The sequence below is a fragment of the Ceratotherium simum genome, chromosome 16 (genome assembly GCF_057802395.1).
Source record: "Ceratotherium simum simum isolate JZ-2026a chromosome 16, ASM5780239v1, whole genome shotgun sequence".
In the NCBI taxonomy this organism is placed as follows: Eukaryota; Metazoa; Chordata; class Mammalia; order Perissodactyla; family Rhinocerotidae; genus Ceratotherium; species Ceratotherium simum.
In genome coordinates, this window is record NC_141915.1 from 6177149 (window position 1) to 6194361 (window position 17213).

General features: G+C 45.0%; 1 protein-coding gene across 3 annotated transcripts in view; it reads right to left on the reverse strand.

Annotated features, from left to right (window-relative positions):
* The window catches only part of ARHGAP44 (Rho GTPase activating protein 44), a 182641-nt gene that overhangs the window by 21897 nt on the left and 143531 nt on the right, over window positions 1-17213 (reverse strand). For all 3 annotated transcript variants that reach the window (XM_087440408.1, XM_087440409.1, XM_087440410.1), the window contains 7 exons: window positions 16703-16830; window positions 13250-13361; window positions 12732-12813; window positions 8135-8215; window positions 5304-5417; window positions 4662-4753; window positions 2671-2851 (listed from right to left, as the gene is read on the reverse strand). In XM_087440408.1, the coding sequence (XP_087296534.1) occupies window positions 2671-2851; window positions 4662-4753; window positions 5304-5417; window positions 8135-8215; window positions 12732-12813; window positions 13250-13361; window positions 16703-16830 (790 nt within the window). The remainder of the gene's footprint in view (window positions 1-2670; window positions 2852-4661; window positions 4754-5303; window positions 5418-8134; window positions 8216-12731; window positions 12814-13249; window positions 13362-16702; window positions 16831-17213) is intronic.

A 17213-nucleotide genomic window follows, 5' to 3' on the forward strand; every position in this document is an offset into this window, starting at 1 on the left:
TATTTACAGGTTCCAGGGCTTAGGACCTGATATCTTTGGGGTGTCATTATCATGCCTCCATCGTTCACAATCATGAAAAATGTGTATGTGAGCTCCTAAATCTGACCCAAGGACTTGCCAAAGAAACTCAGTTCCCTGTGTCATCACGAATCGGAAAGGCATCAGGACCAAAGCCAGGAGCTGGGATGGGAGTCAACTACTCTGTATGACGTCTAGGACACGACGGCCAGCAGCCCAGGAAAATGTCACTGGCATGGATGGGGAACTTACCATTTCTCTAAAATGTTATGCAATTTTTCTTCCCCCAATTTCCTTTTTTTAAAGGTAACAGCTTTATTGACATATAATTGGTTATATTCTTTTTTAACCTGGCCAAAAAACTTCAATAAAGTGAGCTTTAATTTGTCAGTGTTTCAAGGGGTAGTTAGAAGACTATGAAATGCACCCCATAGATTTTAAAAGTTCAGAAATGGGGACAAATATGGAGAATACCCCTAATATTGCTAAAATCTCACAGGAGTCAACTGATGCAAATTCCTTTCCTCTCCCCTAAAACATTTACTCACAACTTAGGTTTCAGTTTCTCTTATAGCCAGTTAAGAACTGATCATCGACAAGCTCCCTGTACCTTAACACATAATGCACTGATACCCCAGACAACTCAGTGAGAGTTACCCTAACCCGGTAAGCCCTCCACTTAATTTAATGTTTAATACAAATTTTAAACTATGTAAAATGTATCCATTTCATGTGCAACAATAATTTATGTAGTGCATCTCCTATATCCTTCAAGTATATGGTGGCAGCTTCAGCTCTCAATCAGAACAGTATGCAGAAGGGGCATACTATTTACAAAGTTCTTGAGCAACAGAACTTTATCAGAGATGAGGCATCTGCTTAAAATATCATCTTTTAAGCTTCTGCATCTGCCTGCATACTATGGGGACCAGTGGACGGTGAATGCTCCGAGACTCCACAGTGGGAACTCTCTTTTAGAGGTCATTTGGATTGCTTTTTGGAGGGTACTGGGAATCAGACGAGGTCCAGCAAGGAGGACAGAGGAGCACACCTCTGATGCAGAAACACCCGGAACCAAAGGAGTTCTCTAAACCCAGCCAGGACCAGAACTGGCCCTCCGGGGCATTCCCTCTGCTAGACAGACATCACAAAGGGACTGAGTTGCTTAAACTGAGTTTTAAAAACAAATTCCCATGCACTTGCACTCTCTCTTTCTCTGTGTCTCTTTCTGTCTTTCTCTCTGTCTTTTTCCACCTCTGTCTTTCTGACTCTCTCTCATGATGCAAAGATCAGATCTAAGTATACTCTTTTTATAGATTTAAGAAATTTTCCCCTAATCTCTTCAATTTCTAAGAATTTCCAGTTTTTCTTTCCCCACCTGATAGAGAACGACAAACAATAGCACAGAGCAGATAAACAACCCCACCTGCCTTACACATAAAGTGTCTCTGGTGGGTAAGGTAATACGCAGGGATGCTGGCCCTTCTGAATACTCCTCCACCCTCACAGGACATAGGTGTAGGTCTCAATGCCAACTCCACTCCGAAAAGAAGAGGTGAAAAGTAAGACTCACACCTCTACAGTTCTTGGTTTTCAGCCTTCCCTCTAAAGCCCTTTAGGCCATATGCCTTTCAAACAAATAGATCTTTCTGGTCGCCTAGTAGTCTGACAGGGAAGTGGAAGGTTGTAGTTGCTGTACTTCCTGTGGTCTGAATTTTCTGACTCCTGTCTATTTTGAAGGAGCAGTCGCTAAATTTCATTTTATAGTAGTAATTTCCCAACCAAATTTTACCCAATTGACTTGCTTGACCAAGCAGTGCAATACATTCCTTCTGAAGACACACTATCTGACGCCTTCAGCTTGCTGAACATTCAGAAATCCACATATTTTGGTGCCCATAACTGAGCTGATGCTTAACATGAATCAGCTATGCTTGTTACAAAACTTGTTTATGCCCATTTTATTTGTTTTGGGAATCATATCATGCAATTACAGATTATGTAACCTAATTTAACATGAGTGTGAGAGGGTCGTTGCTGTGGAAATTAAGTTGAACACATTTATGAGTCTCATAACAACTGCATCAAAGTAGGTGCAGGTGTCAATCATAAAAGATAGGAAAGAAATCTTACAAACATACAAGAATTTTACACTCAGATTGCTTTAAGTTTTAGGTTTTCTCTCTATTTTAAAGAGACTAAAACTGGGAACGTTAAACTATGCATTCAAGGTGTTTTTTAATGCAAGAACACTGCTGAGGAATGCAAATGAGCAGACCCATCATCAAAGTAAAACCATTAAAGACTTGAGAGTTGACATACATTTATAAATTTTGAGTCAAAATAAAGTGTTTATATATATTTTTTTTAATCCCCCTTGTTGACCAACTTTTTTTTTCTTTTTATGAGATCTAATCAATACTGATCACAACTGTCAGCTCAGAAGGCTGCACCTACCTCTGGCCCAAAAGGAGGGAAGCAAGCCAAGAGACTCATCCCAAACAGCACAGATGAGAGCAATAAGAATGAGGTAATGGTTTAATTGCTACAAGTCAGTTAAACCACCGAAGGTAAGGGCAGCCTTCCTGTCAATCCATCGCAATGCCCCCCTCCTCCAATCCCCAACGCTGAGAAAGGGACACTAGTTCATACCCATCCTTTTTGTAAAACTCCAGCATCATATTATCCGTGGCAACACTGAGGGGCCGGCGGGCCTGCTCGGGCTGGCGCCGGTCAGCAGGGTCCATGTCTGGGGAGGGCATGGAACTGTAATTGGCGTTGTGGTTCACATGGACTGGACTCCCGTAATTCCCTGTGATGTTGAACTCTATCTCTGCAGGGAAGAAAGAATGGGTGTACATGATCTGTTGGTCTGTCCCGCCCTTCCTGGGCAGCAGAGAGATGAGCAGAGATGGCCTCTCCTTTACACTTCACCCCTAGAAAATTTTGTCCCATGGTTCAAACGTTAAGTCATCTATCGGTATTACTTCATCTTAATATAATTCATCATATTAATAGGTGAACACATGTGCTCACCTATCATATTAATAGGATGGGCATTTAATAAAGCAATTTCCACTTGTGGTTAAAAAACAAACTTAGTTTAAACAGGAACTGATGGGTACTTTCTGAAAAGGACAAAATCATCTATCCCAAACCTTATAGTTAAGAGTGAAACACCACAGCAGTCTTAATCAAATCAGGAAAAGGAGCAAGCCCACTCTCATCACTGTTATTTAACGCTATTGGAGAAGTGGTAGCCAATGCACTCAGTCAAGAAAAATAAAATAAGAGGCCATAGTATTATTTGTAGATGATGATGATGTTGTCTTTCTGGAAAACCAAAAAGAAAAGATTAAAAAGGATTAGAACTAGAGATTTCACGAGGGTTACTAAGGTTGTTAGCTACAGATGGATACACAGGAGTACTCACCCTGTCCTTTCCTAGTCATAGCCTGTTCATCTGCAATGGCAATGAATTAGCTCATCCACTGAACTTACAGAATTATGCCTCCAATTCCCATCTCCTTTATTTCTTTACTCTCATTTCCTACCCTCACCCAACTTTATGCCATCAATAGAACTCTTATGAGAGTAGCAGTTCAGAGCTTTCACAGTCAAAACACATGAAACAAAATAAAGACAAACTTCTTTGATGTTAGATCAGCACTAGTTGATTGCTTGTGATGGGGGAGAGAACACAGAATCATTAACCTCTTATCCTCACATGAGTTAATGGCTTGCTTCACACAGATGAAAGCATACCCTTAATGTTTACTAAACATAAGGGAGTGTACCTTTTTTTTTCTTAAATGGAACGCTGAATTTAGTGTAACAACTGCTGTCTCTTCAAAGCTGTCACCATTGAGAGTCATATACTTATGCAATGGTACTTCCACGGCTAAGAACATTTATGAAACTCCCTCTGAAGGAGCTGCCTTTAGAGCCTAATTTTGAACCAGGGACAAAAAAGAATCTCACTGCCTTTGAGCCGCACCCTTACAGGCTGAGGGAAGCTCGAAGGACACGGCTTAGAATAAGAAAAGGATGGCACCCAGGTGATCCGTAAGCCCTGAATAAAAGTCCCCTTCATCTCAGGTCTCAGCTTCCCTCTGCATCTGTAAAGCAGAGAATCTCTTTCCTTTCCGCTCCAGTTTTTCATGATTCATAGAGTTAAAGAAACCATGGTGTGGATGTTAGACCAGTAAAATCCATGGACATGGTTAGTGCATGCAGTGGACACCTTCAGGCCAGAGACTAGGAAACTGCCATGATGCTGCCCCCATACTGAGTGCACTTGTGTGTGTGTGTGATGAAAAAACAAAACAAACCGAGGCAGGCCCGGTGGTATAGTGGTTAAGTTCACGCGCTCCACTTTGGTGGCCCAGGAATCGCAGGTTAGAATCCCAGGCGCGGACCTACGCACCACTCATCAAGCCATGTGTGGTGGCGTCCCACGTATAAAATAGAAGAAGATGGGCACAGATGTTAGCTCAGAGCCAATCTTCCTCATCAAAAACAAAACAAAACAAAAGAACCAACACCTCTGGGCAGTGGTACTTGGTTTCAAATGTGCAGAATTCACGGTGACACGCCTGCTTTTCCCCAGCCCCCCACTCCCACACCCGGATGGCACCACGTACCTCCAGGGAAGAACCAGTCTGCATGCTGGATGATGGGTTCAATGATCCCAACGATCTGCAGTGAAACCGTGGTCATCATCTCCGTGATGTTCCTGCAAGCACAGAGTAGAGGAGGGCGGGGGGGTTACCAGCCGAGGCAGGGTGAGAGGCACTTTCCCCATCTACAGAAAGCAAATAACCACAGAAGTCCTCCTTCTAGGGGACGTGTAAATGAGTAATATACACAAAATCACCAAGGATGAGGCACCTTTCAACTTGAAGTATGATTCTCATAATAACCAGCCTCATCCTCTTTCCAACTCTGTTCTCTCTTTTGAGACAGCCCTCTATCCCTCTGGGTCCTGATGCTGGGATGCGTGTTCTTCAGAGTGTCAGGGAGGCCTGAACAAGCTTACCTTGCCTAGTGCTGACCTAGGTTAGCTCAGAAAAGACCCTCACTGCAGACTAGTAGCTCTGAGACTATCAGTGAGAAAGATCTGCAGAATTCTGGGCCTCCCCCTGAGCCTAAAAAAGGAGCAGGCCAAAACAAAAATATGACTTGACAAATAAATGAGGCTGGTGATTATCTGGGGCCCTGGTCACCCCGCCCAGGCCCCTGGGGCCCCATACATTATCCATATGCGCCTTCCTCCCTGTACTCACCCTTCTGCTTGTGGCCATAGGAGGTTGGGTCCTAACACAATTGCCATGTTACTGGGAGTCATCTTGTTCACATCTTGATATTCTGACAGCTTGGATAAAAATTTGATCAAGTATCTGCAAGGAAGTTAGAAGGGCCAAGTTTAACTAGGGCTCAACACCAGCCGTGTTCCCCCAGCTCTGGGTAGAAACTTCTCTCATGTAGCACATCTTCTGACAATGAGACTCCTGCATCCTGCAATATGGTGAAGACGCATCATGTGTCAGGACAGGAGAATGCTCCAGAAACAGACTCCGATCTCACCTGGCTAGTGTCTACATCTGCTTCATAAACCCTGGCCAGAGCAATTCTTCATCTTTCCTTTTGACAGTATATAATGACCTAAAGTTCCTCCTCCTTTTCAAACCTGTCACTTGCCATCCTCTCTGTGTGCAGAGGTGAGAAGTAAAGTGTCTAGGTGTCATCGGCAGGACATCTACATGCGAGGGTGGTATCCCCTGGGATTAGTCTCAGTGGGGCTTTGAGAGCCAATGAAGAAAAAGTTAAACGTAGACTTAGCACATGACCCAGCAATTCCACTCCTAGAGATACCCAAGAGAAACATGTCCACACACAAACTTGTACACCGATGTTCACAGTACCATTATTCATTACAGCCCAAAAGTGGAGACTACACAAACGTCCATCAAGAGGTGAACAGATAATGTACTAAATGTAGTCTATCCATACAATGGAATACCATTCAGCCACAAAAAGGAATGAAATACTGACACATGCTACCACATGGATGAACTCTGAAAACATTATGCTAAGTGAAAGAAGCCAGACACAAAAGATAACATGTTATATGATTCTATCTATATTAAATGTCCAGCATAGGAAAATCTATAGAGACAGAGACAGAAAGTAGATTAGTGTTTGCCAGGGGCTGAGTTGGGGGAAATGGGGAGTGACTGCTAATGGGAACAGGGCTTCTTTTTGGGGTGATGAAAATGTTCCAAAATTAAATAGTAGTGATATTTGTACAACGCTACAAATATACAAAAAACCACTAAATTGTACAGTGTAAAAGGGTACAGTGGTGTGTGAATTATACTTCAAGGAACCAATAAGGAAGCTATGCACAAACAAAACACAAAAACAGCTCTGGCAAACAATACTAAAAATCTGCCAGGCTCTGACAAGAGGCCCCCAGACCCCAGGGCACATCTTTTCTCCTGAACGCTCAGTTACAAAAGGCTGTGGTTCTAACCTCATTTTGCTTGGATCACAGTGAAGCTGCCCCCTCAGGAAGTGTTTACTCACCTTCTGTCAGTCTAGCAGAAAGATCACCAGACACGGGGTCCAACCACGTAGCCCTTAAGTTGCTACTGTGTCAACTCCACCCACCTCCTCTTCTGACCATGTCACACCCTCCAAGGACACACACGCCTGGACCAGGACGTGGGCCCGAAGCTGAGAGCAGTCAATCCACGGCTGGCCAGTGGCCTGGGGCTGTAGTTAGCAACACGTGATGAGTTGTACTGATCTTATTGGTACTTTTTTGGATTTTTTTTTTAATTGTGGTAAAATATACAGAAAATTTACCATTTTAACCATTTTTAAGTGTACAGTTCAGTAGCATTAAGTACTTTTCATTGTTACACAGCCATCACCACTATCCATCTCCAGAATTTTTTCATCACCCCAAACTGAAACTCTGTACCCTTTGAACTATAACCGCCCCCCACTCCATACCCTGCTCTGCACAGCCACTGGTAACCACCCATCTACGTTCTGTCTCTATGAATTTGAAGGCTTCAGGTTCCTCAGATAAGTGGAATCATACAGTATTTGTCTTCTTATGTCTGGCTTCTTTCACACAGGATAATGTCTTCAAGGTTCATCTACATTGTAGCAAGAATCAGAAATTCCTTCATTTTAAGGCTGAATATTGCATTGTATGTATATTTTGTTTATCATAAGTAGATGGACATTTGGGCTGTTTCTACCTCTTGGCTATTATGGATAATGCTGCTGTGAACATTAGTGTACAAGTATCAAGTCCCTGCTTTCAAATCTTTTGGGCATACATATACCCAGAAGTGGAATTGCTGGATCGTATGGTAATGCTACATTTAATTTTCTGAGGATCCACCACACCGTCACTCTTGGGATTTTTAACAGGAAAACAGAAATAATCAGGCAGATGGGAGTAGGAGCTGAGGCTGAAAATCTGCATCTAAAGAAGCACCGAGGAGAGGTGGCAGGGCCAGGAGTGGTGCTGGCAAGACAAAGTGATGAGGAAGCAGAAAGTGTGAAGAGCAGAAGTCAGAGTAGAGAAAAGATCTGCAGAGCAGCGGGAAGTAAAATCCCAGGGGGTAGCAAGAAAAGTGAGAGAGACATGTGGAAAATAGCTGGCGAATGGTGGGGCACTGGAGAATATTCTCCTGGCCTCTTCTTCCTGCAGATGAGCTCAAGGACACACCTGCCAACTCTAGCTCCAGGTTTGATCAGCTTCTCCCAGGTGTCCATGAACACCTATCTTTACAATAAGCCCCCAATATCTTGAAATAGCTTGCATTAATCTTTACTCCTTGCAAATCAAAGAACTTAACTGGATTAGCCAATGGCCTCCACAGTCACATAGCACCTTTCAGTCTATTTCCACATCTGCAAACCGGTAATTAACAATCTGACAGGGCTGTTTGAGGTTGAAAAGAGACCATGCATGTTAACAATGCTTTGGACATCATAAAAAGCCGTGCATGCTAGTTACTATGACCTTTAGCCAGGAAACTGTGTGTCTGAGGCTTAAATAACCCTGACCTGAGTGCCTGTAGTACCCACTTACCGGATATTGTTGTGATTGGCCTTGGGCAATTTTTCACAAGCATTCCACAGAGCCTGAAGTCTCTTGTCTTGCTCCTGGATACTGGGAAATTAATAGGCAAAACCACTGATTGAGCATGAATCACTGAAGTCTCACTGGCAATCATATTAAGCAGTCATCATAATATTTGAGAATGGGGAGCCAACTATCATGCCTGACCGTATCAGCAAGCTATAATTATTCAAATATTTGGTTATTATTATTTCCCCCTTTATGTTCTCTGTCTTGTCCTGTGCTATTTTAAAAAACTTCCCCTGCGCATGTCACACGTTCCAGGTGAATGTATCAGGGTGGCAGGTGGCGGCAGGAGGGCAGAGGCCAGACACCTTCTCTGGGGTAGGCTGGCCCATGGTGTTGTCAGGAGGGAGACTGTGGCACAGAAACCAGGAGACAGCATGACAGTCAGGGAGCTCAACCCACTTCCATACCATGCTGGCAGCCTACTGTCCAGTTCAACGGATATTATTTAAAGCATATTAAGCTCCTTGGCATCCAGCTCGTAATAGATGTTCAATAAACACCATTTGACTACGTAAATGATATGAACTCAATATAGACATACGGAAATCTGACCTTTCAAGACATAACTCAGGGTGGATAATTTCCATGAACCAAAGGATTCTCCACTCTACAAAAATGTTTGCTCTAAGGGTTTCTTTATTTTTAAATCCTCTAAGAATTAAAAGAAATTACCTATAGGTGTACATTTTTTTACATACTTTTCATGACAATCTACATCAAGGCTTACATGGTTAGGAAGGCCTTCCACTCAAAGAACCTTTTCTCCAGAAAAACTGAAAGGAAAACACCAGCAGGGTGGGGCCCTGGCTCTGATCCCTTGACGTAGGGCCCAAGGCAGGGCAGTGGCCTTCACCCTCACGCTCCTTCACTGGGTGCCCAGAGTCCTCCCACAGATCCTGACCAAGGCGAGAAAAACTCCCTCGTCCCTCAGTTCAGCCCTGAGGAAGAACTCTGCATTCCCCAAAACAAAATTTTACTGGGAAACTGAAGTGAAAACCAAACATCCCATTTAGAAATGGAAAGGCAACAGATCATATTTGTTAGGTGGTTGTAATTTGATCAAAGGTTGGACAAAGAGGATTTTGTGTAGGGAGGCCATGAAGACCCAGCTCCATCCCGCCTGTGATCTTGTGCCAATTGTTTAATCTCTATGAACCTCATTTTCCTCATATGTAAAATGGGTTTTAAAATAAGAGTACTTCCGGGGCTGGCCTGATGGCGCAAGCAGTTAAGTGCGCATGCTCCGCTGCGGCAGCCCGGGGTTCGCAGGTTTGGATCCCGGCGCGCATCAATGCACTGCTTGTCGAGCCATGCTGCGGCGGTGTCCCATATAAAGTGGAGGAAGATGAGCACGGATGTTAGCTCAGGGCCAATCTTCCTCAGAGAAAAAGAGGAGGATTGGCATCAGATGTTAGCTCAGGGCTGATCTTCCTCACAAAAATAAACAAATAAATAAATCAGTAAATAAATAAATAAATTAAATAAAATAAGAGTACTTCCCCCAGAGTTGCTGTGAGCAGTTTAAAGGGATCTGTACAAAGTGCTCAGCAGAGCACCTGGTTCCTCGAAAGCTCTCAATGTTAGCCACGGCTGCTGCCTCTGCTGTCACCTCCGCCTGCAGCTGAGGCACCTCCTATGGCACAAGGTCCCGCTCCTTTTTCTACTCCTCAGTCCTTTCTAAGGTGAAAGGGTAGATGCTGCCACGGCCTTTCATTCAATAACAATCAACAAGCACTGTGTGCGAGGCACTGTGCTAAGGGCTGGGAAGCGGTAAGCAAAAAGGAGGTCATTGCTCTCAAAGCTCACAACCTAATCAGCTACACGAACACGGCCGCGAACCGGCGATCAGTTCTATGCAGAGAATGAACACAGGGGACGGGACAGATCATGATTGCCCGCTGCTTTACATCGGTTATTCAGGAAGCCCTCTCTGCGGTTATATTTAAGGTGGGGCCCAAATAATCAGAAGGAGCCCACCAGTCAAAGGTTTTGGGGAACAGTCGCATCAGAGGGAATGGCCAGTGTGAAGGAGAGGGCACTTCCATCCTGAGGAAGGTGTCCCAGGAATGACTGGAGCCTCAGTCCTTCCGGCATCCTCTCTCAGGCATCTCTCAGCCTCTGGGCTACTCTGAACCTCTATCCCACATGACTCTAGCATGGAAGCGCTTCATTTATGGGGCTTGCAAAGATGTGTCTTGAATTTCAGGCCATCTTGCACTGTCCTGGCGATCCCTAACTCTAGACCTTGCTGTTTTCCTGGCTCCCTCTCCAACTCCTGGCTCTCCCATCCCCTGGCAGACCCGGCTGTGTCCTGCAAAGTCTGCCTGAAGTGCAGTCCCCTATTAGGGTTAGTGTGGCAATTTGGTTAGATTCAGCTTCATCAAAGGTCAATGGTTATCAACCCAATAGCCTTGGGAACTTTGAAACAAAGAGCCTAGACCAATTAAATCAGAATCTCTGAAAAAAAAGTCCAGGCATTGGTATTTTTTTAAAAGCTTCCCAGGAGATTCTGATGCACACAGAGGGTTGGGAATGGCTGTCCTAGGTAAAATTACTTTCTTTAGAGGTTGTGACCTTAACAGCAGCCGCCATCCTTCCCAGAGTCTTTAGGCACAATACATCCTCTAGGGGCAGAAATAAGTCTCTGCTTTTCCTTGGTTCAAAGACACTGAGTTCTTTGAGGTATCGAGATCATTCCTATTTCCTAATGGAGACCCAATTTTGCAAATGAGGTGGGAGGAGTGTCTCTCAGATAGAACCTGAAGCACCAGGCTGTCTTCCCTTTCTCTAGTTTTATATCAAGATCACTCATATATTCAGTAAATAAAAGGGACAGTTTCCATCAAAGGACATGTTCTCACTTATCTTCCTCCCCAGGACCATGGTGTTGTTCTAGAAAGGCATAAGGTGCTGTGGCTACGTGCATGGGTTCAGAAACCGGACTCCTTGGATTCAAGTCCCCACTCTGTCACTTATAGATGGCAAATAACCTGCCATTACATACCTGTTCTACGACCGAACTTCCTCATCTGTAAGATGGAGGAAACAGCACAATCCACTTCATAGTGTTTGTAAAATTAGATGAGTTGAAACCATATAATGAGCTTAGAACATGCTGAGTCTCTAATAAACACTCAACAAATGGTATCACTTATGATTCTTAATGTCATCATGGAACTCAACACTCACTCTCCACAGTGAGATATAACGATGCCATATATTCAGCCAGCCCTTTCAAAACGCATAATTTCTATTCTACTTTGGAAAAATAAAATAGCATTGTACAATTTGGTTGGAGCCAGCTTTCTCCAACTCGACACATACTAACCTGGCTTCACTTCCAGGTCAGCTGGCTTCTCGTTCAGCCCGCAGTTCTTAAAGAAGCAGACACACACTCCAGTGTTCTTTCTGACAAGCTAGCTGGCTGCTCTTTACGACTAAACCCCAAGAGTAGAGATCTTGAGAAATCATGTCCTTCCACGCGCACCAGGCTGACGTAGCCATCTGCTCCAGTCCTGCTCTCATGAAACATTCTTACCCCTCCTTCATCTCCTCCTCCCGGACCATCTCTACCGTCATCTCTACCACCCTCTCTCCAGCAACAATTCTCTTGTTTCCTCACTAGCCACGTCCCTTTATTCAGTAAAACTGGATTCCTCCAAACAATAGCATTTCACTTAAGATAGCTCTTACTAATGGCCAAAAGGAATATATAACACAATCCTAATACATGCATCAAATGAGGAGAGAAGCCAGGGATCAAAAAGGAACCACTCTCTGGAGTCACAAAAGGTGACGTGGCTGTGGCTTCACCTGCTTTGCAAGGTCCCGCTTGGGCCTTGTTTCTCTCGCCTCCTGGCTGAGGCCCTCTCCCTCAGGCTCATCTTCAGGAGGGTGGAACGGTGTCCACTGCCCAGATGTTATATCTTTGTGTTAGTTATTAATTAGTTGTTATTAAAATATTTTAACTATTACAGATAAGTGTAATAGACCCCTGCGACCACTCCCTTGTCCTATTCTTTTCCCCAGAAGGAATCACTACCATCAGCCTGTGTGAGCCCTTCCAGAACCTTCTTCTATGCATTTACACATATACAGAGGAACTACTAAAATTGCATTGTTTTGAGTACATTGGGTGTTTTTTTTCTTTTTACACAGAATATCATATGTGTCCTGTTAACTTGCTTTATTTCACTCAGCAATAAATCTTCATACCTTTTCATGTTAGCATGAATAGCTCTACCTATTTTTTTAACTGCTGTAGAGTATGTCACAGTATAGATATACCATAGCTTATTTAGCTGCTCCCCATATCCCCCACCAATGAACATTTAATAACTTTTAGTTTTTTGCTATTCCAAATAGTGCTGCAATCAATAACCTTGGCCATGCTTCTTGGACACACGTGTAAGTATTTCTCCATAACAGATACCAAGAAATGGAGTGGCTGGATCATAGGTTACATGCTTTCATAATTTCAATAATACCTCCAAACAAACTCCAACTCACAAGGCACTCCAAAACGTAGTGTACTCACTTGGAAGCCTGAATCCACTCGTCATAGAGTTCAAAGGTCATAAGAGGTTCTGGCAACTCTCGGAGGTAAGATTTCAAAGCTCCTGGGTAAGAATATAATACTGGCTGTGAGCTATTATGACATGGCAGAGACAAGTTCCACCAGGCAGCATCACCCATGTGGGTTACATCGAGGATGGGCTCCCTGACCTACATGACAAGATCAAATGGTGGCTTTCCACGTGAATGGATCCGAGGCCCTGGCATGGCAGCGGGACCCTGGGCTGACAATCACAGTGGCCTCCCCCCGCTTATTTCACACCATCATCTCATCTTCTCTTTGCACGCTGGAGAAGCTTTCCTTCAAGGGGCCATAGCTACCAGGCCTAAAACTAGGCCCTGAGCGGACACATCTGAATCATGTTGGGAAGCCATCGGCTCAAGTGTCCCTGACACGTGGCCACACACCCTCCATGCTCATCCTTCCCCATAGCCTCTAGAGCATACGGGAGCACCTTGCTGAGAGGTGTGGGTGCCCACCTGCAATTGCATGAGGGTCCGCCGAGTACTCCTGCACATCCACCACACAGCAGTCCAGGGCAGCTTTCAGCTTCTTCAGCTTGGATGCCGACGGAGCCACTCGGAAGAGTCCCTACAACAGGACAGAGGGTCAGTGGACAGCCCTGCACTCAAAGGCACAAAAGCAAAGCCAACAGACTGAAAGTCTACCCCCTCCTCTCCTCCGAAACCTCCTAGATGCATTTTGCGCAACACTATTTTCAACACGGTAGCTGCCTGTTTTCTAAATGTCTCCTACTTTACACATAAGCGACCTGAGAGGAGGAACTGGGCCTTACCCACTGCTGTGTCCCCAGTGCCTACTATGGGTGACTCATCGTTCTGGCTCAGTGAGTATTCGTTGGATAAATGTACCTTGGGCACTCTGACTTCTTGTTCTGCGTACTTAAGATATATTTTGGGGAAGAATCTGACAGAGACCTGGTCAGACTTAGGGGTCTAGGAAGCTGGATGTAAAAAAGTCTACAGGGGGTGTGTGTCTGTGTGCCTATGCGTGTTGGGAGGCACAGGGCTATACTTTGAGAACCAAAGAAAGTCCACCTCATCAGCAGAAGGGCAGACTGGGTGTGATCTGTGAGGGAGCGATGCCTCCTTCAGCCTCTCCATGTTCCACTCTAAGAGTGACTTTTGAATCACTGTCACCTCTTCCAGGTGAACCACTGCACCCTGTAGAGCAAATGTGAGCTCCGAAGAGAAAGAGAAGAGGACAAGGGTGTGTGGGAGAGGAGATGAATGCAAGTCAGAGTTGGAAAGGAACCCCCGAGTCATGGGTAAGTTAGACATGGGCTGAAGACCTATTGCTTTCTGTTTCACCTTCTCAGCTCCTTGCATTCTGCGATGCAACCCACAGACTGACACAGGCTGGCAGAATACTCCTTGCTCCTTTAACTATTTATGGCCAGACTGCCAAGTTCCTTTGGAAGAAAATGTTCCTGGTCTGGAATACTGAGTTTCTGGCCTGCTAAGATCACTAACCCCCTTCTCAGTATAGGGTATGTCAGATAAATGGATGTCCGAAGTTCTTTGGCGTATACGTGAGGAAGCTCCATAAACATGTTTGGATGAGTGTATAAGTAAGGCTGCTATGACAAAGAGAACAAGCTACAGCACACATTAAAGGATTTACATCCTCATAAAAGCATGCCATAGCTGTGGAAGAAGAACAATAGCATTTGGTGATGAACAATGCCAGGGAGAAGGAAGTAGGATTGTCAAATAGAAGCCCATAGATTTCTGATTGTGTAACTGAGAAAGCTACTGCACTGAGTGACATATAAAAACTAGGAGGAGGAGGAGGAGGAAGGGATGGCTAAAATAGCCAGTGAGCCCAGTTCTCAGGGTGTTAGAGGAAAATCTGCATGGAAATGTTGAAGAAATGGCAGCCAACATGGAAGCAGAGCCCGGAGGAGAGTGAGGACCCCGAATCCTCACTGAGGTTGAGGCAAAGCTCTAGGAGAGGATGATTACACCGTAGGAAAGATCAGAGAGAGAGAAAGGCAGGGCCGGGACGGTGGTGCTGAACAGATAATCCCGATGCCACTTAGGGGGGCAGGAGGGGAACTGGGGAGCTGAGGGATGGAGGCGCTGGTTTCAAGGATGGCTACATTAGGAACTGCACAGGCCAGGACCTGGCCAAGGCGGCTGGACCAAGTCGTGGGACTTGCAGTCCGGGGGGGTCCCTGGGGGTCACTGGAGGCGGGCTTATTCCAGGGCTGGGGGCAGAAGTGACACTGTAGGAAGAAGAGGAGTAAGTGAGGGGTGGTAAGGACGCAGAGGCAGCAAATCTTGAGAATTATTAAGAATTGGGTAGCACAAGAAACAAAACCAAAGAGCTAGAGAAGGAAGATGAGGCTGCCGCTGGGTTGAGAGAGGACATCTTTCTAGGCTAGGGGAAACCTGAGCAGATCTGTTCCTAAAGGAGAAGAGCTGATGCAAAGTAGGGAAAACGCAAGTGAGGGAGTGAGGTCTGGCGAGAGGCGGAAAGGCCCAGAAAGGGCAGATGGAAGAGCCAAGACAAGACAGGGGACGTCAGAGACCCTGTTCTCCAAGAACCAGCCTATACTGATCAGACGTTTGAAGACACTAATAACTTTTACTTTTTGTATATAATAATACAGTTATATTTAAAAACATTCCTTATCTTTTAGAGACGCACACTGAAGTATTACAGATGAGATGACAGAATGTCTGGGATTGGCCTCAAAATATCCAACGCAGGGGTCAGGGGGGCAGGAAATGGAGGCAGAGATGAAATGGGATTGACCACAAGCTGGGTGATGAGGATCATCATCCTATCTTTATGTGTTTCAGTTTTTCCATAATAAAAAAGAAAATGACGGGGAAAGAAAAGGCCCAGTTCACCTCCATGGAACTATCCCACAGAGACTGTAAAGACCCTCTCATATGTTAATTGACAACATACATGAAAATAGCTGGCACTTAAAATGTGGTCAAAAAAAACATTTATTCCCATTCCTTTTGAATATCCAGCATGTAAAACAGGCCTGGTGTGTAGGGGGCAGCCAACATCCATTTGACTGTTCACTGGCTTCCTTCTCTTCCGCAGCCCTCACAGTTTGCCCCACAGAACCTAGTGCTTACTTAAAGATTTAGACTGTTTTGGATTAATCAGGTTTGTTTGATAGATGCTAGACTCATTTCCTGCAATAAGCTCATAAGCCTCCATCTCACTCTTTTATACTTGATCAATAATAAATGCATAGCAGGCCCTAAATAAATATTGATTGGCTGATCGGATCAAAGGGAGATGGAGTAAAGATTTGTAAATAGCCTATATAAGAAAGCAAAGATGAGGGCTATCTCCCAGGAAATGATTTACACAGCAGTAAAGCAAAAGTCACCAATTTAACGTAGACCTTTTTTATACGTGGCTCTTAAAAAGTACTTTCTAACATCTCTAGCAATCATATTTTCAGGATCTCTGTATAAGAGTTATGATCAAAAGGTTGAAAGGTCTATTTTTTAAATTAGGGAAGAAGGAGGAGGGGAGGGGAGGGAGAGACGGAGGAGCAGAGGAAGAACAAGAATAAGAAGACGAAGAGGGAGAAGAAGAGGGGGAGGAGAGGAAGAGGAAGGAGGAGGAGGAAGAGGAGAAGGAGAAGAAAAAGAATGCCCAAATTTTGTTAAATATGAAGAAAGAATGGCTGGAGTGTGGCTATAAGCTCCTCGTGGCCAGCTGAATCAGTCTCCCACAATCCTCTACTCTCCTTGTGAAGTGAAGACTCATGGGAGAGAGCAGGGCCAGTTTGTGTCCCGCACGACAGGGAGCTGTACCGTATCTTAATACATTTGGATTTGCAGGAGCCAGGGAGGCGATGCGAAGAGGAGGCCCTGCAGGCTCTGTTTCACGGAAGAGGAGCCCTGCTCAGCTGGTCCAGCTGTGTCCAGACCCACCTCCTCCTGCATCCCACACTCGAGCAGCATCGTCACACAGGCCTCAATGGGGAAGGCGATCTCCCGGCCACTGATCATGAGATGCTCCTCCAGGGGCTTCCCGAAGGAAGGCTTCTCCACCCAGGCCTCTGAAGGGGCAGAGCAAGAAAGGGGTCAGTCAGCAGTTAGTGAAGACCACTGATACTGGTATAGTTCCCTCCTCTGGTCACACACATTCTCCTAAGACTACCAAAGACATGGAGGCCCAGTTGAGTCTCCATTCTTGGGGTTTACGGGATGACGGAGAGGACTGGGCAGAGCAGATTGCTAACCAGCTGCTTCCAGAGCTGCTGGGCTTCACACACATCCATGCACACCCCTCTGACTCATCCCCTTGAGGGGGCAGTGTGTGTGAGTGTGCTGTACATCACTGCAACTGGATCAAGGCAGCAGGTTATGAAGTTCTAGCGGCTCATCTAAATGTGCCCATGCTGGGGAGAGCATGAGGGTGAGCAAAGCATAGGGGATCAGC